The following is a 24843-nucleotide window of genomic DNA, read 5'->3' as shown; positions in this document are numbered from 1 at the left end:
GGGTGCAAGGGGGTTAGTAGGGTTTCTAGTGAGGGGGACCGGGCATCCCTCCTGCTGCGTTTGTTCGGGGGGGGAGGGATTGGGCATCCCTCCTGTCGCGTTCGTTTGGGGGGTGGGAGGACTGGTGGCCGCAGCCGCTAAACTTATCACAACAGGAAGATCCCTTGCCGCAATAAGCTTAGTGGCTGTGTCTACTTACAATCCCATTATCTAACCGGCGTCTGTAACATGGACGTCGGTTAGAGAATCAGGTTCACTTTAGGCAGCCTTAGGCCCAATTCTATATAGGACGCTCATCGGCTTCTGAGATTCTACTTCAATAGCTCCGATGTCACCTGATGGCAGAAAGAAGGGTACAGTGGGTAAAAATAATCTTTTTACCTTTCTTTCCACACCCCTGTGCCTTGTCCTCCAGTTAGCAGGAGGAGTTAGCATACCTGCTGCTTTCTTCACTATCTGTCAACCTCTGATGTTAGAACCATATAAGGAATTTTAAAATGCGTTTATATTAAAATTGAGGGGGTGGGACAATGACTTTGTTTGAGTAGGGATCACCAAAGGGTTAACATTGCCTTATGTTGATGTTAATTTCTCCTTCATCTGTTAAACTGAAAGGAAGTTCACATGATCTTTCAAGGAGACTCAAATTACTATTTGCTTGGATTTGAAAGGTGAGTCATTAAAACTAAACACATCTTGGGTGAAAATCATGACTATCCTCCAGCTATTACAAGTTACTCCCCTCCCCCCGACCTATTATACCCCTCAACATTTCACTGATTGCACTAGGGACTGATGCAGCTTAGATATCAGTCTGCCCTACAAATGGAAATGCTTGTCTCTATCTCAGAATCCAAGTTCATTGTTGCAATAATGTGTCTCTGGTTATTTCCAGATACTAGACACTTTGATTTATGCCCTATTCTATATTGTTCTATCCTCTACATAGAGTAGGAACAGTATAAAGGTAAAGCTTAGGGGAAGTAGACAATACAGCTCAATGCGATAGAGCCTAGAATATGGATTACTATGCATTTTATTCAAGAACACCAAATAAAAATAACTAAAAAGCAAGCAAGCATTTTCACATCATTTGAGTTCCTTAGAAGCGAATTACTATGAAAGCCTTCTTCAGAAATAGTTTAAGGGATATGAAATCTTACCTGTATCTTGTGCAAGTAGAGTTTTGACTTGAAGAATCTCTTGAATTATGACCGACTCTTGGTGAGATTTGAGCCGACAGCAAAAATCCCAAAGCTAGGAGAATGAGAGCTATAGTAGTACCTAAAAAATAAAAATAAATATATATCTATACACATACACCAAGCATTTTATCACACAGAACAAGCCATTCAAGATCTAGAACAGTATTTGAAAACACACTTTGCTAATAGTGTGCTATCTATATTTTCCACTAAAAAGAGTATTCAGAGATTTGAAAAAAAAAAATCCTCTCCACATATTGTAACTTCACCTTGCTAACTGATCTGTGATATTATTTACAGAAGCAAGGTAAAGTACAACCACTGCTTTTTCACTACTCCTCTAAACCTTTACAATTTCGCCATATTTCCCCAAATTTCATTTTGGTAATAGAAATTTATTCGCTCATTTTGGTCATTTACATTCCACTTAAACAAAGCAAATTACAATAAAAAAACAATACTTAGGGCTCCTTTTACTAAGGTGCGCTAGGGCTTTAACACGCGGAATAGTGCGCGCGCTACATTGCCGTGCATGCTAGACCTTAACGCCAGCATTGAGCTGGCGTTAGTTCTAGAAGCCTAGCGCACGGTAATTTCCTGCGTGTGTTAAAAACGCTAGCGCACCTTAGTAAAGGAGCCCTTAATTGGCAGCAATAACACACTTAAAGGGTAAAGGTCATGGATTTGATATACCATTGTTCCGTGGTACTACTATCACTGCCAGCCTGATATGATGACGTGAGGGGGGAACCATTTATGAGCCCAATGCAATAAAGAAAAGTTTTGAACTGCCAATTTGTAGTAGAAGTAGGCAGTTCTGGCAGTTCTAGCATCTTCCACATCTATCCAACCAAGGAAGCTCTTTGAGAGAGGATATTTAGGTAACTGCCTTCTATAGGAAAAAGGAAGCAAGGGATGGAATTTGGCCCCCCAAAGCAAATGTCTCATAACCCCTTCACCTTTTTATAGATATACCTAGATATCTAAATACATAATTATAGATATAAATAGGCCAAAGCTTATGCAGAGGATTCCATACCAAATATACCGTACATATTTGAATATAAGTTGATCTGAATATAAGTTGAGACCCCCATTTTTCTCCCCACAAAGGAGGAAAAAAAAAAAAATAATGGTTGACTTGAATATAAGTCGGGGGCTTAATATTCAAGTGCCATGCCCTGCCAGGATCTGCACCCAGTGTCCCTCTGTCACGCCCTCCCCTGCAAGGTTCTGCACTCAGCCCCCCTCCCTGCCAAGTTCTGCACCCAGCCTCCTTCCCTCCCTGCCCTGCACTCAGTCCCATTCCCTACCAGGCTGTGAACCAAGCCCACTTCCCTTCCAGGCTCTGAACACTGTCCCACCTTCCTTTCCTGTACCATCTGCCTCCTAAAAAGAGCCAACCTCATCAGTGATGTCACAATGGCTTGATTGTCCCATACTCCCCTCTGCCTTCTAATCCAGCCAGCAGATTTACCGTTCCCCTTAACTTTAGCCCGGAACAGGAGGGATCCCTCCCATCTCCTGCCCCGACCGACACTAACAATTACCACCCTCCCTCCTTCGCGTACCTGTTGGTTCCCTAGTGATCCAGCGTGTATCCCGCGCTAAAATCCTCCAGAAAACTGTAAACGTAAGTAGCCAGCGGCGCACCCAAGCAGGCACGCAGCAGTGAGCTTTTTGTGCTGCTGGCCGATCCTGCACCGCTCCTTGATAGGCTGCTGCAAGTTCTCGCGGCAGTCTATCCCTCCGGCTTTCTCCCCAGCAGTAGCGACAGAGTCAGAGCAGCAAGAAGGCAGGCATGAGTTTTTCGCTTCCTGCCTTGTCGCTTCGTTAATGGCAAGAACTGGAGCAGCCATTCACAGAGTGGTGCGGGACAAGGCAGGAAGTGAAAAACTCGCACCTGTCTGCTTGCCACTCTACCGCTGCCACTCGGGGGGAGAAAGCAGGAGATAAAGGCAGGAGGCTGAAAGCTCCTGCCCTACAGCACTGGATTGCCATTCACGGAGCAGCAGGGCAGGAAGTGAAAAACCTATGCCTGCCTTCTTGCCGCTCTGACTCTGCCGCTGGGGAGAAAGCCGGAGGGAAGGGAGGAGGGTGAAAGCTCCTGCTCTATAGCGCTGGAGGAGAGGGGGGTTAGTTAGTCTTCGCTCCATATGACGCACCCTTATTTCCACCCATTTTTATGGGGGAAAAAAGTGCGTCTTATAGAGCGAAAAATACGGTAAGATGATTTTATTCACATACCTGTTAGACTACCAAGGGTTAGCTTTCTTCTACCCAATCTTTCAACGAGCCAGACTCCAAAAAGAGTGAAAATGAAATTTATAAAGGCTATTACTGCAGCCAACCAAATTGCAAGTGTGTCATCTTGAATCCCTGACATTTGCAAAATAGTAGCACAGTAGTACCTGCCAGAGAAAAACAAAACACAGATATCAGCTATTATAAGCATATTTACAGTTATATTTTAGCTGAGTAAGTAGAGAATTAAATATATGCAAAGGGGCTAAATCAAAAACATGTCTAAAAACTTTCCCAAGTCAGCACTTGGATGACCTAAAAGACTAGACTTGTTAAATAATGCAAAGAATTGTTAACATTTACACTTTACTTCAAAATGTTTTAGCAAAAAAGTAAGAATAACGAGAATCAGCTGTATCAGATCCTATCACCTAGCAACAAGACATACCAGACACTACAGAGTAGTTGAGAGATAATAAATACCATCTAAACCATTTTTTTTTCACTTATGACATCTACTACTTGGCCAAAACAATTTGATATTTATTATAAATATCTTACACTGTTCATTGTTCAGATGTCTTTTTATAGATTTATTTTCTAAATGAAGCGCATACTATAATCACCTAAAACTGTCACAGTTCTAATTATGTTTTAGTGATAACATGTAAATTAACTGGTTTTCAGGGTTGTAAGAGAAGAAACTGGATGGGGGGGGGGGCTGAGTTAGGGACACAGAGGAATGATGCTAGAAAGAGTGGAAGGGATATGGACAAGAAGGAAATAAACTGAACATGGAAGATAAGGGCAGGCGCTAGACAGAGTGGCTAGAGATATAGATGGATGATGCTGGATTGAGTGAGAAGAATCTGGACACAGAGGAGAGATGCTGAACAGGGCAAGGATACAGCAGACACAGGGAAGATGCTGGACAGAGTGGATAGAAACACACAGAGAAGATAAATGATGAACCTAAAAGTACATTCTAAAAATTGACATTCTAATCAATAAAAAGAAAATAAATTTCATTTTAATTTTTCTAATCATGTTGATCCCAGTCTCTGATTTCTGCTTTCCTTTGTCTTCTCTTAACTCTTTTGACAGCATTTCCTTGTCCATTTGGTATTTCTTCTTTCTGCATTTACTTTGAACATGTTAGAGGTGAATGCAGGACTGAATCAGGCAAACAAGTACATGATTCCTAAGCTTAGGGCTGTTCATCTGTTTATGTATTGTTCATTATTCTAGAGCAAACAATGCATCAAAAAGATGTAAGAGTTGTAAGCTCACACAGATTTGCCAACACAGCTTAATCAAATGCACTCTCTCTTACTGTCGATTGGCTTGTGGGATCATTGGTTTAGTAAAAAAGCTAAGAAGCCAACTAGAGGAGGAGGGAGGATTGTGAGAATACCTGCCTGCTGTCCCTGGATAACACCTGCTTTAAACCAGGACAAGCAGGCAGCATATTCTCACAGATGGGACTCCCTAGCTACTGTGAAAGGGATGGAGGGAAGTTTGCGCTTATGTAGAGAATAAATTTTGCAGTACTGCTTGGTCGAACCGACTGTCCCATCTAGAATGAGTCCCCAGACAGTAATGGGAAGTGAAAGTAAGTATTGAGGACCAGGTGGCTGCCTTACAGATGTTCTTAATAGAAGTGGAATGGAGAAAAGCAACCAAGACTGCCACTGCTCTAACTTTATGAGCTACGACACAACCTTCCAACGGTAGCCCAGTCCGAGTATAGCAGAAGAAAATGCAGTCTGCTAACCATGTAGAAATTGTTCTTTTGGTAACCGGAGTTGGAAAATCTGTTAGGATCAAATAAGAGGTATAGCCGAGTAGAGGTTCTATGATGCTTTTATTTGATCCAGGTAGTACGCCAATGCTCATTTACAGTCCAAAGTATGAAGTGCAGCTTCACCCAGATGGGAATATGGTCTTGGAAAGAAGATAAGTAGAACTATAGACTGGTTGAGGTGAAACTCCTAAATGACTTTTGGTAGGAATTTAGGATGAGTGCAAAGGACTACTCTGTCGTGATAGAATGTGGTATAAAGTGGATCTGAAACCAGTGCTTGAAACTCACTGATGCGTCGAGCTGAAGTGAGGCCAATCAAGAAGACCACTTTCCATGTGAGATATTTAATTATTAAAAATGTTTCTGAGCTAGAGTGATTGAGAACAATTAATGTCATTAGTGTTTGTCAGTAGGTTGTATTCTCTGTGGACCAGTTGTGGCAAAAAAAATTGGTTTTGCCTAAAAGGGCAAATGTTGGGAGATATCTTTTTTTTTTTTCACCTGAAGAAAGATGTTTCCATCACAAAAGCTGCAGCAGTTCTACTCAGGTAAGCCAAGTTTATCTTGGAACCCTGCTGAAAATATTGTTGGAACTAAAGGCCAAGCCTGGGCCCAACTGTGCTGAATACAGGAAGAAAGTACTTGAACTCTGGGACTCTATCCAAGATATAAGCTATTTGTGCTGCCTTTTGAGAGACAGACTAGTCATTAGGGCATGCCATGATCTTGCCAGAGCCGGCCACAGGAGAGTAGATAGGATATCTATCTAATCTAATCTATAACTATATATGACTAGCTCTTGTTTTCATTCTCTTCTGATTTGGGAAGGGAACAGGTCACCCCTTCCTTGCACATAAATCATTAATTTTTGTCACACCTTTAAACCCACCATGTGGATGTGTTTTCAAGGTACCAGGCTCTGCCCTCACTCATGCTGCTACACCCTAATAAAAATATTCAGCAATTACCTGATCTTACAAACTGCTGTGCCAAGCATAGCATATATATTTATGTGTTAAGTACAGAGTAAAGTCACAAAAAAAAAATGAATGCATCTACAGTGGTGCCTCGCATAACGGACGCCTCGCACAGCGAACGCTGCGCACAACGAACTTTATGTCTTGATCCGTACAACGAACTTCGTTTCACACAACGAAGTCGCCCGAGCTGCATCCTTCCGCGCAGGCACTGCGCTTAACTGCCCTCTCTCCGCCTGGCTCCCTCTTGCCCCCCCGACTCCCCGACACGATCGGGGCAAGAGGGAGCTCAAGCCCTCTTGCCCCCCGACTCCCCGACACGATCGGGGCAAGAGGGAGCTCAAGCCCTCTTGCCCCCCCGACTCCCCGACACGATCGGGGCAAGAGGGAGCTCAAGCCCTCTTGCCCCCCCCAACTCCCCGACACGATCGGGGCAAGAGGGAGCTCAAGCCCTCTTGCCCCCCGACTCCCCGACACGATCGGGGCAAAAGGGAGCCCAAGCCCTCTTGCCCCGCCGATTCCCCAACTCCCCGACAATATCGGGCCAGGAGGGAGCCCAAGTCCTCCTGGCCACGGCGACCCCCTAACCCCACCCTGCACTACATTACGGGCAGGAGGGATCCCAGGCCCTCCTGCCCTCGACGCAAACCCCCCTCCCCCCAACGACCGCCCCCCCCCAAGAACCTCCGACCGCCCTCCCAGCCGACCCGCGACCCCCCTGGCCGACCCCCACGACACCCCCAACCCCCTTCCCCGTACCTTTCTGTAGTTGGCCGGACAGACGGGAGCCAAACCCGCCTGTCCGGCAGGCAGCCATCGACGGAATGAGGCCGGATTGGCCCATCCGTCCCAAAGCTCCGCCTACTGGTGGGGCCTAAGGCGCCTGGGCCAATCAGAATAGGCCCGGGAGCCTTAGGTCCCTCCTGGGGGCGGGGCCTGAGGCACATGGGCCCAACCCGACCATGTGCCTCAGGCCCTGCCCCCAGGAGGGACCTAAGGCTCCCGGGCCTATTCTGATTGGCCCAGGCGCCTTAGGCCCCACCAGTAGGCGGAGCTTTGGGACGGATGGGCCAATCCGGCCTCATTCCGTCGATGGCTGCCTGCCGGACAGGCGGGTTTGGCTCCCGTCTGTCCGGCCAACTACAGAAAGGTACGGGGAAGGGGGTTGGGGGTGTCGTGGGGGTCGGCCAGGGGGGTCGCGGGTCGGCTGGGAGGGCGGTCGGAGGTTCTTGGGGGGGGCGGTCGTTGGGGGGAGGGGGGTTTGCGTCGAGGGCAGGAGGGCCTGGGATCCCTCCTGCCCGTAATGTAGTGCAGGGTGGGGTTAGGGGGTCGCCGTGGCCAGGAGGACTTGGGCTCCCTCCTGGCCCGATATTGTCGGGGAGTTGGGGAATCGGCGGGGCAAGAGGGCGTGGGCTCCCTTTTGCCCCGATCGTGTCGGGGAGTCGGGGGGCAAGAGGGCTTGAGCTCCCTCTTGCCCCGATCGTGTCGGGGAGTCGGGGGGGGGGCAAGAGGGCTTGAGCTCCCTCTTGCCCCGATCGTGTCGGGGAGTCGGGGGGGCAAGAGGGCTTGAGCTCCCTCTTGCCCCGATCGTGTCGGGGAGTCGGGGGGCAAGAGGGCTTGAGCTCCCTCTTGCCCCGATCGTGTCGGGGAGTCGGGGGGGGGCAAGAGGGCTTGAGCTCCCTCTTGCCCCGATCGTGTCGGGGAGTCGGGGGGGCAAGAGGGCTTGAGCTCCCTCTTGCCCCGATCGTGTCGGGGAGTCGGGGGGGCAAGAGGGCTTGAGCTCCCTCTTGCCCCGATCGTGTCGGGGAGTCGGGGGGCAAGAGGGCTTGAGCTCCCTCTTGCCCCGATCGTGTCGGGGAGTCGGGGGGGGCAAGAGGGCTTGAGCTCCCTCTTGCCCCGATCGTGTCGGGGAGTCGGGGGGCAAGAGGGCTTGAGCTCCCTCTTGCCCCGATCGTGTCGGGGGTGCCAGGGACCACACGGAGTCACCCACCGTACCACCCGATTCGGGTAAGCGCAGGTATCGGTGGGTGGCTTATTTGCGGGGGGGGGGGGGGTGCCTTATTTTACATTTTTTTCTAAAAAGGGGGGCTGTCTTATTTGATGGCCCTGCCTTATCGGGGAAACACGGTAGAAAAAAAAAAAAAAATGAACAGTTAAGTCCCAGTTTTTGCCGCTGAGACTCTGCCCTCTCTCACTGTAAAATTAGACTCTACTTAGTCTGTCTTTAAATTTAAAAAATGTGTGTTGTTTTAAAAAACAATTATGTTTTTAGATGTATCTAAATAAAAATAATAACCAAAAATTTATCTTTTTTTATGTCATCTTAGCATATTTTATGCTGCAGAACGAATTATTTTTTTTTTACATGTATTCCTATGGGAAAACGCGTTTCACATAACGAACGTTTCACATAACAAACTTGCTCCTGGAACCAATTAAGTTCGTTGTGTGAGGCACCACTGTACTTTATTTCTCATTTCATCTCAACAGTTTATATAACTGTTCCAGTAGAGAACATAATACTGAGCAATCAAACCCCTTTTTTTACTGAACATTAATTCAGTTTTTCCATTATTTATAAACCCTACAATCAGTATACACCTATTCTCAGGAAATAATATAAAAGTATCTGAAATATCTGTCAGGCATTTTTATTATAGCACTGTATATTATGTTGACATTTTTTTCAGCTCTCATTTCTGATTAAGGCATTCGATGTACGGTTTTTCCTGCTTAACATCTGCTGAAAATCCATAAAAAGAATGCATATAATTATAGATATCATACTATGCAGGTAAACCTATATACTAAACAAATATGATAATTAATCTCATCTCTATAGTGCAATATGGGCTCCTTTTACAAAGCCGCGCTAGGGCCTTATCGCGCGGAATAGCGCGTGCTAGCTGCTACCACCTCCTTTTGAGCAGGCAGTAGATTTTTGGCTAGCGCGCGCTAATCTGGTGCGTGCACTAAAACCGCTAGTGCGGATTTGTGTTTAACAATCGCACTCAAAGGAAGAAAATCAAGATTCAGTTCTTATCATATCAATTAAAACCATCATTGGCACTGTGCCACACTTGACTTATTGCCAAGAATTGATTCCTATTACCTGATGCTAAAAACTCACAAGACAAAATGCTCTTTCAGCCTTTTTAACCCACATTAGAAGTAATAACAGTCATTAAAGTGTGTGTACCAATATACAAACTTTTTCTTTCTTGTATAAAACTTCCTGTACAACTATATAATGCTCATGTCAAGCTTCCAGAAATACAGTATATTTTATTTAAAATTGTTACAATATTAACTTCTAATCTAATCTGAATTTCTGTATCACACTTATTCAGAATAAGTTCAGGGTGATTTACAAGTAAAGAGGCCCATATTATTATTATGGGGAATTACAATGGCAATGATATTTTGAATACAAATTTTTGAAGTTTTACAATAGCGAGTTGGGAAGGTCTGACATGTAAACTGCAATCTTTTTGGAGGATTTCTATGGTGTATATACAGTTTCCTAAATTATATATTGATGTAGTACAGCAGAAAACAGAGCAAAAAAAGAACAGGACAGAATTCCGAATGAGCACATTTTTCTAGAGACCTGACCTATTTGACTAATAAGCCAATCACTATTCTAAAGCACATTGCAGACATAAAATACCGGACTGTGTCCACTCATTTGTGCTTTACATGAATTGCCTATCCAAGAATTCTACACATGTGCTCATAGTGCAGCACTGATACTAATTAGAAAAATAAATACTGAGCAAGCATTCAAACAGATAGCAAAATGTGCAACTGACCAGCATTATTCATTCTGAATACTACTGAAATGGCAATAGCCAACATTACTGAAAAATTCTAATCTAAGAATGTGGAAGGCAATTTTCTGAGTACTTAAAATTGGGAAATCTGAAGCAGTCTGAAAGGAGATGATAACATCACAACTAGACTTCTGCAATGCCCTGGACACTGGTCTAACCAAAAAGAATTTGCATCAGCTGCAACTACGCAATTCAGAATGCTGCAGCATGACTGATAGAATGCTGCAAGAGGCGTGACCACATCATACTCTTCCTGCATAAATTACACAGGCTACCAATACCTTACAGGGCTAAATTTAAATCTCTCCATTTGATTTTCAAGGTCCTCCAGCAAAATGAGCCAGAATACTTAAAGAACAAGCTGGCCCTTTATACACCATCAAGACCTCTGAGGTCAAGGAGCATCGTTATCTGTACCCTCATCAAAAGAAATTGTATGATGTATACCCGTCAGCAAGCCTTCTCAGGAGTAGCCCCCACGCTCTGGAATTTACTCCCAGAAGGGCTACGTCTAACTCCTGACTACCTCTACTTTAGTAAGCAAGTGAAAGCCTGGCTCTTCACCCAAGCCTTTAATATGTAGGGTGTTTGACTATCCACTCATTCTGCACCAGGACTAGCTTGCCACACATACTAACTGAACAGGTTTAAGTCAACTGCGGTGTGAATTGAAATCAAAGCGGCATCTTCGGGCCAGCTCCCTGAGTGTTGCAGTGCACACGCGCATTCTGCATCTGAACTGGAAGCCTTTTCTTTGACGTCACAACGTCAGAGGGAAGGCTTCCAGATGAGGTGCGGGACGCTGCCCACAGCTTTGTGCAATGCAGCACTCAGGTAGCCAGCCCAAAGATGTCGCATTGATCGCACCATGAACCGGCCTGAAGATAACACCGGGGGGGGGGGGGGGGAGCAGGGCAGAAGGCAAGGCACAGGATGGAGGGAGAGAGACAACAGCGGTAGGGGGAATGCTTTTATTTAGTGATTGATTTACATCTACTGTTTGTTCAGGAAGCAATGTATTTGTGTTTCTTTTCCTCTGAGGTTGTCCTGTTTGCAGTGTCTTTGTGCATATTAGTACTTTCAGTTTTTGGTCCTGCATTTGCCTGGGGTTATCTGTTTTCAGGTAGGAATGAATGTTGATAAGGTGTGTGTGTGTCTGTCTGTGTGTGTCTGTGTCTGTGTGTGTGAAAAATGATGTTACAATTAGTACTATTATGGGGGCGGGGTCTGGGGCAGAGATTGGGTGGAGATGGGCACAACTTAGTCCCGTGTTCTTCAACTGCCGGTCCGCGGACCAGTGCAGGTCCACAAAATTATTATTTTATTTACGCCGACCCATAGGTGTCAAAAGGATGAAGAACACTGATCTAGAGGTCCAACCGATTCTTGTCCCGACTTCTTGCTAATACAGTGGTACCTCGGTTTACGAGCAAAACATTCGCAAAATAGGTGCCTCGGAAACCGAGCGCGCTTCGATTTGCGAGCGCCCCCCCCCCGGCATGACCTGAGGTCCCCCAACCCACCCGAACCCTCTTCTTACTTCAGTGTAGCCTCTGCACAAGCACCGGCACCAGCATGTCCTGCCGGTGCCCGAAGTTCTGCCTCCTGTGCTCAAGGCCTAGTACAGGAGGCAGATCTTCGGGCACCGGCAGGACATGCTGGTGCCGGTGCGGAGGCTACACTGAAGTAAGAAGAGGGTTCGGGTGGGTTGGGGGACCTCAGGTTGCAGCGGGGGGGGGGGGGGGGCGTGCCTGATGGCAGTGGGGGAGGGTGCCCGATGGCAGCAGGGGGGGGTGTTTACGATTCGCGGGGGGGGGGCCTTCGGGGGGAGCAATGCCGGTTCTCATGGGAGGGAGCAGCGCTGCTGGCCTCGGGGGGGGGGGGGGTGGAGGGTGGAAACCTATCAAAGCGAGTTTCCATTATTTCCTATGGGGAAACTCGCTTTGATAAACTCGCATTTTGGATTACGAGCATGCTCCTGGAACGGATTATGCTCGTAATCCAAGGTACCACTGTATACCTAAAAAAGTTTTTACTATGTGTGTTTGCCTCCACAGCAGTCTTCTTTTCAAGGTGTCCTTATGCCTTCCTTATTAGTCCCTTGCATTTGACTTGTCATTCCTTATGCTGTTCCCTCCTATTTTCATAGAGGGTGGGGAATAAACAAAGCATTCATTTCTGTGGGTAAAACACTTTTTATTTTATTCATAGAAATGACTTTACATTATTACTCCATCTATGATGATTGCTATGATACAATGGAGAAAATGTTATAGATTGGTCATTTCACACTTAGATGGTAATGCACTTTTGGTGTGGTTTGCTGCTTATTTGCTTTAAGGTTTGTAGTTGATTCAGCATAAAACCATACATTTACCCTCTCCTTTACTAATGTGTAGCGTAGGTTTTAGCGCCGGCAGTGGCCGTAACTGCTATGACGCTCATAGAATTCCTATCAGTGTCGCAGCAGTTACCGCTGCTGCCAGTGCTAAAATCTGCGCTATGCATTAGTAAAGGAGGGGGTTAGTGTAGCATGTGGAGATATTTGATTCTTCCTCTTTTAAGAGACCATCATTGTTTTTGAGTTAAATTCAGATATCAGTATAAATTGTTAACTTATATGCCTATCTCTTTTCTTGTTTACCTTCTTGCATTTTGAGATCTACCAATTTGCACTTGTTAACAGTTTCTTATCCAGTAATATCTCATCTGGATGCTAAACATAAAATTACATTTAGGGCTAGATTCACTAAGCAAACCGATCGTGTACCGATCGGTTTGCGAGCCCTTTGCAACCCGATTCACTAACCTCTCCTCTGATCCGATTCCGATCCATGCATGCACATGAATGGCATGCAAAGCAAGGAGGACATGATTCACTAACTTTTTCCTGACACACCAACTGGCTGGCTGATCCAAAAACAAGCGACTGGTGAGAACCAGTCGCTTGTGCAAAAACCCTGCTCTCAGCCTCTATCTTCTGCTCTCTGCCCCGACTCTCCTGCCCTTTCCCAAAGAGCAGGACGGGTGCTCAATCCTTCCTGCTCCAATGCCTCCCGACGCCCCACCCACCCACCAACCAACCCACCCACCCACCAACCAAAAAACAAATGGCAGGAAGGATGCCAACTCCCTTCTGCCACCTCACTGTTCCCGGCCCCCTCCCTGTACCTTTAACGGAGCAGGAGGGGGTGCTCAATCCCTCCTGCTCCAGTGCCTCCCCATCCAACCACCAACCAAAAAAAAAAAAAATGGCAGGAGGGATGCCAACTCCCTCCCTCCACCCACCAGATGCCCCCTTCCCATTCCCCAACCTCTCTCCCTGTACCTTTAACAGAGCAAGAGGGGTGCTCAATCCCTCCTGCTCCAATGCCTCCCACGATGAGTCTGCGGCCTTAGGCCCCGCCCTAGTGCATCGGGGCAGGGCCTAAGGCCCTGATTGGCTCAGGCGACTTGGGCTCCTCCCTTGGGAAGGGCCTGAGGCACCTCAGCCAATCTGGGACTTTCTTAGTGAGGACCTAAGGAAGTCCCTGATTGGAAATATGAGTAGGAAGAAAAGCACATCATGACCTTTCCTATAAAAATATAGAAGCATAATGGCAGAAAAAGTCAATAGACCAACCACTCTGCCCCTCTGGAGCAGTCCTGAACTCTTCTTATCTTAGTAAAAGCAAGAAGTAAAATAACTCTGCGAGATCATTAAAAAATGGTTGTAGTAGAAGACTACATAAGGTCAGCAACCAAGAAAAATCTCTCATTTTTGTTGTTGTTGTTAAGTAAAGACCTCCAGGTAACTTAAAAATATTTCATGAACTTTGTTGCTTAGACTGCGAGCATTTGTGGTCATTGTTTTCCAGCTTTATTTCAATCATAAACTCATTTTATGTATAGTTTTTTTGTTTAGTTTTGCTTCCTGTTGCATTGCTAAGAAGTGAGTTGCTAATATTGATTACATTGCTATCTTTACTACCATCACATCTTGTCTTTTGCTGGGGGTGGCCTCCATAATTGTCCTTCATACATACACTATCCCCACCTTTTAGTTTAAATGCCTAGAAATACTGTTCCATGTATTTCTCCCATCCTCCTAAGTAGCTAAAACCTTCTTGATGACACCAGGCTTTGAGCCACCTACTGAAGTCCTCTGTGTTTTTAACTCTTTCCTCTCCCTTTCCATATGTAGGCAGTACTTCTGAAAAAGCTACAATCTTTACAAAAAGTTTTAAGACCTCCCCTAACTCCTAAAATGCTTTCTGTGCTGCGGGTGGGGAGTTGTTGACCAGGTCATTTGTTCCCATATGGATAACAGCATCAGTGTTATAAGCCTTAGTTTCTTCCTTAATTATAGTCAGGCAAATAACATAGAAACATAGAAGATGACGGCAGAAAAGGGCTACAGCCCATCAAGTCTGGGTAAGCAGAGTGGGCAGACTTGATGAGCTGTAGCCCTTTTCTGCCATCATCTTCTATGTTTCTATGTTATTTGCCTGGTACTCCTGGTAGCTGAGGATCCTGGAAGACATTTCACTATTTTGTCTTGTGTTTCTAGGTTAATGCTTCCCCCAGCAGCAATAGTTTTCCGTTTTGGGCTTTTTTATTTGTGCTTAGAATGTACTTTCTATTAGAGAGCTGCACGGGAACGGGGACGACGGGCATCCCGCGGGTTCCCTTTTCGGGTCACGGGGATCCCATGGGGACGCCCCTAGGGTCGCGGGGATCCCTTGGGGACGCCCCCTAGGGTCGCGGGGATCCCATGGGGACGCCCCCTAGGGTCGCAGGGCTGGATGTACTCAGTCGCGCGGCTCTTCTTCTCCCTACCTTCTCTGCTTGCAGCACAGAGCCGAACGGAAGTCTTCCAGACGTCAGCGCTGACGTCGGAGGGGAGGGAGGGCTTAAATAAAGCTTAAACAAAGCCCTCCCTCCCTCCGACGTCAGCGCTGACGTCGGGAAGACTTCCGTTCGGCTCTATGCTGCAGGCAGGGCAGGTAAGGAGAAGGAGAGTAGCCTTGCGGTTCGAGTGGCTACCAAGGGAGGGGGGCGGTCCGCCCCGCCCCGGTTGCAGCACAGCCGGCCAGGTCCCCTTACTTTTGTGGCACTTCCCCGACCGACCGATAACAGCCCGGGTCCGACAATCCTCCCTGCCCTGTAGCCGCGAATCTAAATTACAGCTGTAAGAAGGTAATTTAGATTCGCGGTTAAGGGCAGGGAGGTTTGTCGGACCGGGGCTGTTGTCGGTCGGTTGGGGAAGTCCCACAAAAGTAAGGGGACCTGGCCGGCTGTGCTGCACCCGGGGCGGTAGAGAAGGAGGGGGGGAGAAGGACGCTGAAAGGCCATGGTGAAGACAGGAGGGGGGGGAAGGACTCTGAAAGCACTTGAAGACAGAGGAGGGAGAATGACGCTGAAAGCACATGGGGGAATACAAAGGGGTGGAGAAGGACACTGAAAGGCCATGGGAAGGGCGGGGGGGGGGAAGGACTCTGAAAGCACTTGTGGAAGACAGAGGGGGGAGAAGGATGCTGAAAGCACATGGGGAAGACAAAGGGGTGGAGAAGGACGCTGAAAGGCCATGGGGAAGACAGAGAGGGAGAAGGACGCTGAAAGGACATGGGGAAGATGGGGGGGAGAAGGACACTGAAAGGAAATGAGGAAGAGAGAGTAGGGAGAAGACGCTGGCAGGCAAGAAGACAGATGCCAGACTATGGGGGGAGCGGAGAGAAGAAGATGGGTGCCAGACCAATTTGGAAGGGGGAAGAAAGGGAGAGGCACAGTAACAGAGCAAATGGAAGATGCAGAAGGAAGAGAGACAGTGGATGGAAGGAATTGAATGAGAACATGAGGAAAGCAGAAACCAGGCAAAAAAGGTAGGAAAAGAATTCTATTTCTTTTTTTTGCTTCAGGATAAAGTAGTATATTAGTTGTGTTGATAAAAATTTATAAACATTAGAGGCTCTGGTAGAAACCCGTTTACAAAGTCTGTATTCTTCCTAATTAATATTTTCAAATTAATAAAGTCTTTTTGCTTATTTGTAAATGGGTTTCTACCAGAGCCTTTAATTCAGTAGCATAATTAAATGAAATAACTATTTCTGAAGTTTATAGGGACGGGCGGGGACGGAGGGGATTCCTCGCGGGGACGGGTGGGGACGGAGGGATTCCTCACGGGGACGGGTGGGATTCCTCGCGGGGACGGGTGGGACTTTGGCGGGGACGGGTGGGATTTCTGTCCCCGCGCAACTCTCTACTTTCTATCTCGAGTCACCTTCACTGGTTTCAGTTCCATCTCAAATCTGGTTTTTTGAGTATTGCAATGCACTAGTGGAGCAAAGGAATTCTGCAGAGGTAATATTTGTGAAGGCGGATGTTTCTGTGTTACATGTCGAACCAACCTGAGCCTACTATAACCCATTTATTTCTGGGTTGTTTTATTCTTTGAGGCAGAGGTGGTAAATTGGTATGATTTTGTGTAATGATGGAAGCTGCTTTAATTGTATTAATTTTGTTTTATTTGATGCATAAAGCTGTATGGACACCAATTACAAATTGAAAATGTAATAGTTCTAATTCTCTTCTTTGCTGGACATGTAAGCAATTGGTTGGTATCATTGTCCTTATGTTATACAGTATTGGAGAGATGTTTGGGATATCATAACCACCATTTTATGTTGGCCCTCTTCATTATTCTTTCAGCTACTTTTTTTGAGATCCGTTATACAACTTATGGATTTTTCACCAGACTGTTCTAAATTACCGGATATTCTTCTCACTTTAGCAATCAAAGTTGCAATGCTTTACTGGAAAAAACTTTCCAAGTTAAAGTTCATCAAAGGTAGAACTATATTTGTCTCATTGCAACATATGAATCACACTTAGAAGAACATTGTGGAGACAAGTGCAGATCCTACCAAGTCTGCCAAGCTCTTCTTCGGTATTGTGACTTGCCTAATATATCATCTACCATTATTCATAATTCTTGATTACTTTTTCTAGCATCTCAGTATATTCTGTGATATACATATGATGATGATGATGTCATTTCTACCATATTCAAATTTATTTGTGGTTGATTCCTAGTTTTGTACAATGCTATATATTGCATGATTTAATATTTAAGGTTATATGCACCTTGTATACCAGTGGTCTCAAACTCACGGCCCAGGGGCCGAATGCGGCTCATCAGGTACTGTTTTAAGGACCTCAGCATTATAAAGAATGATTCTTTATGGAAAACTTGTGCCTTAAGTATCCAGCAGTTGTGTTCTGGAATGTTGCCCACCTCACTGCTCTAACCTCACTTAAGCGCTTTCCTGCATCTGTATGTGATTGTCCTCTCCACTCCACCTCACAATCGCGTACAGACGCAGGCAAGCGCTTGCATGAAGTTACAGCAGTGAGGCGGGCAACGTTCCAGAATGTAAGGTAACCATTGGAGGCAGTACAGCTTGTGCATGTGTCCGGTGCTGGAGAAGGTGAGAGTTGAAGGTGGTTGCGGAAGTGACCACTGGACACTTAAGGCACAAGTTTTCCATAAAGAATCATTCTTTATAATACCGAGGGCCTCAAAATAGTTGGTCCAAAATCTTGCAGTTGATACTTTGATAGTTTTTCACTTTCTGTATGTTGCACTGCTTTTAGCTGAAATTATCAGAAACAATTAAGGATTAAGATTTATAAACTATACTTTTTAAATATTTCCTTAATTGCTTCTGATAATTTTAAATTTCAGATAATCCACATTTTGGATTTGTAGATACTTACCTCATGCAAAGTTGTCATTTCTTTAATAAGACATTAACTATTTTTTCTAAGACCCTCCAAGTACCTACAAATCCAAAATGTGGCCCTGCAATAACGCGGTTTGCGAGTGTTTTGCAAGATGAGCAAAACACTTCAGCAAATTGTAACTCACAAAATGAGCGTTGTTTTGCAGTACTAGCACACAAATTTGATCCTAACCTTAATTGGTAATGTGGTTTTCCTACCTGTTATGCTCCAGATCTTCCCTGATGGCTGAGGCCCTTCAGCTTTTCCCTCATCGGCAGCTGCGGGCCTCCGAGATCGGCGGCGTCTTTGCTTATTGTGGGGCTGTGGTACGCCTTAGGAGGAGTCTGATTGTGCATCAGGGACCTGGGGCAGATGCCGGAGCTGTGATCGGCAGTGGTGGGTTTGCCTCGATGGATCCTCTATGGTCCGCCTTCTCTCCTCGGCCTCCTGCCTTTGGTCGTTCCGCCCCTCCTGCCTTCTGTCTCGCCAGTGGTGGGCTCGCCTTGATTGATCTTCTGTGGCCTGCTTTCTCTCTTCAGCCTCCTGTCTTCTGTCTCAGACCGCTTCCTTCAGCTGCTTTGAGACTTTTTCTTCAATTAACCGACAGCGAGCATTCTCCCTTCTGCCCCTGCTGTTTTCAGTTGCTCCTGGAGCTGGGTAATGGTGCCTTCCCCTGCTTGCAAAGGTAGTGTCCTGTTGTAGTGGCCGAGCTATTTAATGACCGATTTCAACTCACTCCCTGTTTGTTTGGTTTTTTTCATATTTTTATTTATTTTTTTGTTCTTATTTAATATTTATTTCATATCTACAGTTGTATTAAAGGCTTGCACTAAAATGTAATTAATTTGACCAGTTAATGAGAAGATTTTACACAAATTATCGGAGTTTCTATTATTTCCTATGGGGAAATGTGCTTTGATATACGAGTGCTTTGGATTACGAGCATGCTTCTGGAATGAATTATGCTCGTAAACCAAGGTACCACCGTATTTGAAACAATAAAACATTTTGAACCCCCCAAAAAAGAAACTAATCATATTGAAAGTCAATAAATACGAGTGCAATACATACATGACTGTGTTAATGCCTGACAGCTGCTGAAACATCTGTAGTCCACAACCCACAAAAAGAGCTCGGCGGGTGGGAGGGTAAGTCAGCATTCTGCAAATCACTGGTCCAGCTATAATAAACCACAAAGATTTATTACTACAGAACTACTCAATAACATTTAAGCACACTATTATGCACAACTTTATTTTCTTGGATTTGCCCATTGAAAAGTTATTTTCCCATATTTTTAAAATAAGTCTGAAAAAAAAAAGTTTTTGCTTTACAGGAATAGCTCAACCCTTTTATGCCACTCTATGTCAGCCAATCATTTCATGGACTGGGCTGACTTGCCAAACCTTTTCTCTGGTAAGTTCTTGATATTCAGTTGCATAAAGGCAAGTTTAGAAGTTTTAATTATGCTACTGTCTTCCTCAAGAAGAGTCTGTCACAAACACAATACAGTCACTATGAATGCCGGCTGTCAGACTGAATATGCAAATCTACCTATAAACAGTATAGGAGTGCTAACATTTAAATAATTACAACTATTCTTATTTCTTTAATGGACTTGAATTAACCTGGTTCTTGGAGCTCTTAAGGGAAGAACAATGCCTTAGAGAGAGACTATTTTAAAAGATGGACATGAAGTACATATATCATATATGGTTATTAATTATACTATAATTTAATTCAATCTAACCATCTGTTATATAAACATTTTTTCAGTACAATATTTATTAATTATTTCATGAAAATTTGTGCAAACTTCATTTCAGGGCTATGTTGGTTATTACTGCAGAAGTACAATATCCTAAAATAAAACTTGTTTGCAATTACCGTACTATTTCAGAATCCTGCTATGTAAGACATGCTGAAATTCATTAAGTCCATTTTTATTCTGTATCTTTACACTACATTTATTTTATTTCTATGTTGTGAATCTTTCACTTTTATATTATTCTGTTATATTAATAAACCACCTTCAAACAAACATTTTTAACCCACAGTGGTTTACAGCAAATAAAGGAAGAAAAAAAAAAAAAATTTCAGACACATTCCAAAACTTCAAGTCATTGGCTATTTTTTTTTTTTTGTCATTAAATCCATCAAGCAATGTGGGCTTACAGCAGTGATGAAGAGTTTATAACAAGTAAACTCACTGTCAGGTCCTCCTCTCAAGCAGAACAAATCCCTTCAATGACAATTTAAAATATTTTTAAAAGTGCATTATAAAAACTATTAATAAAAGGTATCTCACAAAATAAAAAATTATTCAATTAAAACATATTTAAAATTATAGACATACATAAAGCATAATCGCTGCATAACAAAAAGGAAACCTGAAAGGGATTGGAAAACCATATACCCACTAAAGCATCTTAATATATTAAAATACTCTTATTATAAAAAAGGAGACCATTATAGATTAGACTTAAGGTAACAGCAACTTACCTCATGTGTATAAATGCTCCATAATATCAAATCAGTCCCATATTTATGAGTTTACATTTTAAATGAAATTAAAAATGTTCCAATTTAAAGTTCAGTTCAATAGTCAATGAGCTGTTTGTATAACAGGTGAAGCATTTATTACAATAAAAATCTCAGTGCCCGCAGCTACTGTTCATTATCAAAAATATCTCAGCTTTATGAGAAAGAATATACTGTGGTCTGACCAAATTAACAAGGCCATTTCTAATTTATATACTAACACACTATTTTCCACAGATTCAGAAATTGCTAAAACATCAACATGGTCAGTGTAATCACTTCAGCAAAACTCTCCAGAAACAGATTAAGGGAATTCAAAGTCCCTGAGCCATCATGGTTAGAAATCTTACGATTAGAGCTGTCAAAAACACTGGTTGAAATTCCAAGAGAATAAAATCAAAGTCAAACCTATCTTCCTCTGATGTTGCCTTCCAGAGACTAACAGGAAGAAATGAAAAATAGAATAAAAGCCCTCTCTCACGTTGTCTGTATCACAGGGTTTTTTTTGTAGCCAGTGATTACCGTATTTTTCGCTCCATAAGACGCACCTGACCATAAGAAGCACCCTAGATTTAGAGGAGGAAAACAAGAAAAAAAACATTCTGAACCAAATTCTCTCTGCCAGGCTCTGTACCCAACCCCATATTCCTTGTCAGGCTCTGCACCCTATCTCCCCTCCCTGTCCCCCCTCTGGTGGTCTAGTGGTAGGCAGGGACAGGGCACAAGGCGGACAGGGCAGGCAGGCCTAGTGGCAGGCAGGCAGGCCTAGTGACAGACAGGCAGACAGACAGGCAGGCCTCATACCCCTCATGTACCCTAAATCATCCCCCCATACCCACCAAATACCCCCCAGTACCTTAAATCATCCCCCATATCCCCTATGTACCCCCCATACTTTTTTAAATCCCTCCCTCCCTCCCTAGATGGCTATTCTGATATTTTAAACATACCCTCACCTCCCTGGTACCTTGATGCAATCCTGGCGGTCCAGTGCTGCATCGGCAGCTTTCCCTGCTGGACAGCCCCCACAGTCCCCATCTGCCGCGGCAGTGAGAGGCAGTCGCGAGCCCCGAGCGTGCCTGCCTGGTCTCGTGCCGCCACTCGAATGGTGTCAGCTCGGTCCAGTGCTGCATCAGCAGGCTCCCCCATCTGCATTGGAAGTGAAAGGCAGACGCGAGCCCCGAGCACACCTGCCTAGTCCCACGCTGCCACTCAACTGGTGCCGTCATCTCCTGTGAATCTCGCGAGAACCAACAGCACCATTTGGGCGGTGGCGCAGGATCAGGCAGGCATGCTCGGGGCTCGCGCCTGCCTTTCATTTCCGTGGCAGATGGGAGAGCCTGACGATGCAGCGCTGGGCTGAGCTGACACCATTCGGGTGGCAGGACGGGACCAGGTAGGTGCGCTCGGGGTTCACGCCTGCCTGGCAGATGGGGACTCAGGATGCCGTCCACCAGTACCGGTACCGGGGGCGCATGGTATTCGCTGCACAAGACGCACCCTTATTTCCACCCTTTTTGGGGGTGGAAAACGTGCATCTTATGGAGCAAAAAATACAGTATCTTACATTTACTGCTGTCACCCCTTCTGTATCTCAAAGTTCTTGCTCTCTCCATCTTAGGCTTTTTTGGGGGGTGGGGGGAGGATGCTTCTTCATAGTCTGATTGTCCATCTTGATCACTGTGGGCACATTTGATATTCCATTATATATACCCAGACTTTTGCACACCATCCCATCTGTTAGATCACTAGATGATCTCTGAAACTTCAGGAAGGCCGTGAAAATCTTCCTCTTTACAAACCCAGCGCCCCAGAAATACCACTCAGTCAATGCACCTACGCCACCTAATCTCACCAGATACTACTTAGTGCATATGTTTTATTGTCATGTCTATATTGTAATTTATGTAAATTATATAATCTCTGTCCTGTTTCGATTATTATGAATGTACTTTGTAACCCGTTTTGGGAGGACGGACTAAAAAATTTAATAAATAAATTAAAAAAAAGAGGCAGCTGACAGGACTAGGACTAGGTCAATGGTTCTCTACCCAGTCCTGAGGACACACCCAGCCAGTCTAATTTTCAGGATATCCACAGAGTATGCATGAAAGAAATTTGCATATAATGAAGGCAATGCATGCAAATCTCTTTCATACAAGTTCACTGTGGATATTCTGAAAACATGACTAGGTCAATGTGTCCCAAGGACTGGGATGAGAGCCCCTAGGTAGATCAATAACTCAAAGTGATGTTCTAGCTCCAAACTGCTTAGAAAAAGGTATACAAACATTCTTTCTTCTGCCAGAGGTGAAGTTTCATCCTATTTGAGTTTCTAGTCTAATTACATCTAAAAGCGAGTATGATTAAATACTAAAAGTTCTACTTACTAGCTCTTATGCACACTAGTTGGCAAAAATCAGCACATACTAATGATACTTCCAGCTTCCATGGACTACTAAATGCTAGAATGCAGTATTGTTTCTTCTGAAAAATAATTATAATGAAGTAAGCTAGCAAAAGTTACAATTACCAATTTATTTGTTTTATACAAAGAGCATACAATACCTTTATCCATCTGAACGGCTCGTATATTTCACCAAAGTATCATTTGTATACCATGATCTGTCTCATAAATTATGCAACACCCATCAGTTTCTTGATTTCAACTTATTCTTGAACCCCTGGTGGGCCCATACTTTCCAGTAGTAGCTCAAGGTAAGTTAGCTATTGTGCCTTCATGCTATTTCCTGTTCTTGGAGGGCTTCCCGTTTAAGTTTGTGCTGATAGAATAGATGGTTATGCAACTTGCCCAACGTCCCAAGCAGCAGCAGTGAGATTTAAACCATGGCTTCTCTGATTCTCAATCAGTAAACTACTCAATTTTTTAAAAAAATGCTGTTTATGCAATGAATGATTTGGTACTAACACTGAAAGATGTAATCAGTGCCCTGGGGTGAATTTTTCAGTAGAAACTTATGGAAAAATATTACTCTCAAATCTTGTAGAGCTAGTTGTGTACATCACCCTAGTTGCTAATGGTCTAGAACAGGGGTGTCAAAGTCCCTCCTCGAGGGCCGCAATCCAGTCAGGTTTTCAGGATCTCCTCAATGAATATGCATGAGATCTTTTAGCATACAATGGAAGCACTGCATGCAAACAGATCGCATGCATATTCATTGGGGAAATCCTGAAAACCCAACTGGATTGCGGCCCTCAAGGAGGGACTTTGACACCCCTGGTCTAGAAATAAATCAATATTAACAGGTAGCCAGGCAAATACCCCCCAAACAAACCTGTTTTATAGCTTGGCAGTTCCCCTTTGACTTTTTTTTTTTTAATAGCTAGCAGATATTTTTAATAGTTTAGACTATAGACTGTATTTTCAGAATAAAAAAAGATTTACATACTAGAAAAGGTTAGATCACTCAAGCCAATTGACCAGTCTGGCCTTTTCCTAAAACTTGCATAGTTTAAGAATAATAGCTATATTTCTATCCTCAGTCTTAAACTTATCAACTGGAAGTAAAGATCCTAACTAGAAATAAGGTAGTGCAGCTGCCATTTAAGCCCATATGAATATAGAAAAATAAAAGTCAGTCAAAGAAAGTATGCTAAGATGATACTTTATTATTGAACTTAATCTATTTCTTGAGAGGTTTTCAGAAAACTCTCTCAGGTGGAAAAAAATAAGTATACTAGAGCAAAACTAAACTGTTGTCTTTGCTAGAAGGTGGCATTCCAAACCCCTGGCTGATCCCTTGCATTCGCAACCTGCGCTCATGTGCCCGTTCTGCCGAACATTTGTAGCTTAAATCCCGTGCGCACACTGAGTTCATAAACTTCAAATTCATGCTGACATCATTCCAGTCTGCCCTCTCACTGGCCAAACAAGAATACTATACCCACTTAACCACTTCTCTTAGCTCCAACCCTTGCTGTGTCTTTACCACACTAAACTCCCTACACAAAGCACCCTCGCTACCTATCCTCCCTGGTAATAGCTCGTCAAAAATTTGGGAATCAAAATAAATAAAATTTTACTCCAGTAAAATAAGGAACGGAGAAACGATCCATGATAGATGTGGCTCCTAGCATAAGTGTCACATGAAACACGGGTACCTAAGAAGGTGATAGGAAACAAACCCATGTCATTGAACTCCTGTACCCTGTTACTTTAATATAAAAGAAGAAGCGTGGGTAACCTGAACTTAGCCATGCATTATCCCAGAAAATCGAATAAATTACTCCTGAGCCAATCAATTGACTGGACTGGTAAGGAGACACTGGTAGAGTTGAGAGTTACTCAACTAAATGAAAAGAGGCAATGTGCCTGCAGAGTTAAGGTGTTGAATAGAATCTTCTTAGGAAGCAATAGAGATACTTCTAGAAAAGTAGTCACCAACATCAGAAAACATGAGAGAAAATGGCAACCTGGAGAAACCTTAGTGCTGCACCGAGAAGTATGCAATGAAGAA

The 24843-nt window shown here is 44.3% G+C and overlaps 1 protein-coding gene across 1 annotated transcript in view; it reads right to left on the bottom strand.

Annotated features, from left to right (window-relative positions):
- SLC2A13 (solute carrier family 2 member 13) overlaps positions 1-24843 on the bottom strand; it is a 131291-nt gene that overhangs the window by 47447 nt on the left and 59001 nt on the right. Inside the window, exons 4-6 of the mRNA XM_033958532.1 lie at positions 18896-19004; positions 3453-3616; positions 1164-1284 (exon numbers count right to left, since the gene is read on the bottom strand). Coding sequence (XP_033814423.1) covers positions 1164-1284; positions 3453-3616; positions 18896-19004 — 394 coding nt within the window. The remainder of the gene's footprint in view (positions 1-1163; positions 1285-3452; positions 3617-18895; positions 19005-24843) is intronic.

Source organism: Geotrypetes seraphini, chromosome 9 (genome assembly GCF_902459505.1).
Source record: "Geotrypetes seraphini chromosome 9, aGeoSer1.1, whole genome shotgun sequence".
Taxonomy (NCBI): Eukaryota; Metazoa; Chordata; class Amphibia; order Gymnophiona; family Dermophiidae; genus Geotrypetes; species Geotrypetes seraphini.
This window is presented reverse-complemented; position numbering and strand designations above follow the sequence as displayed.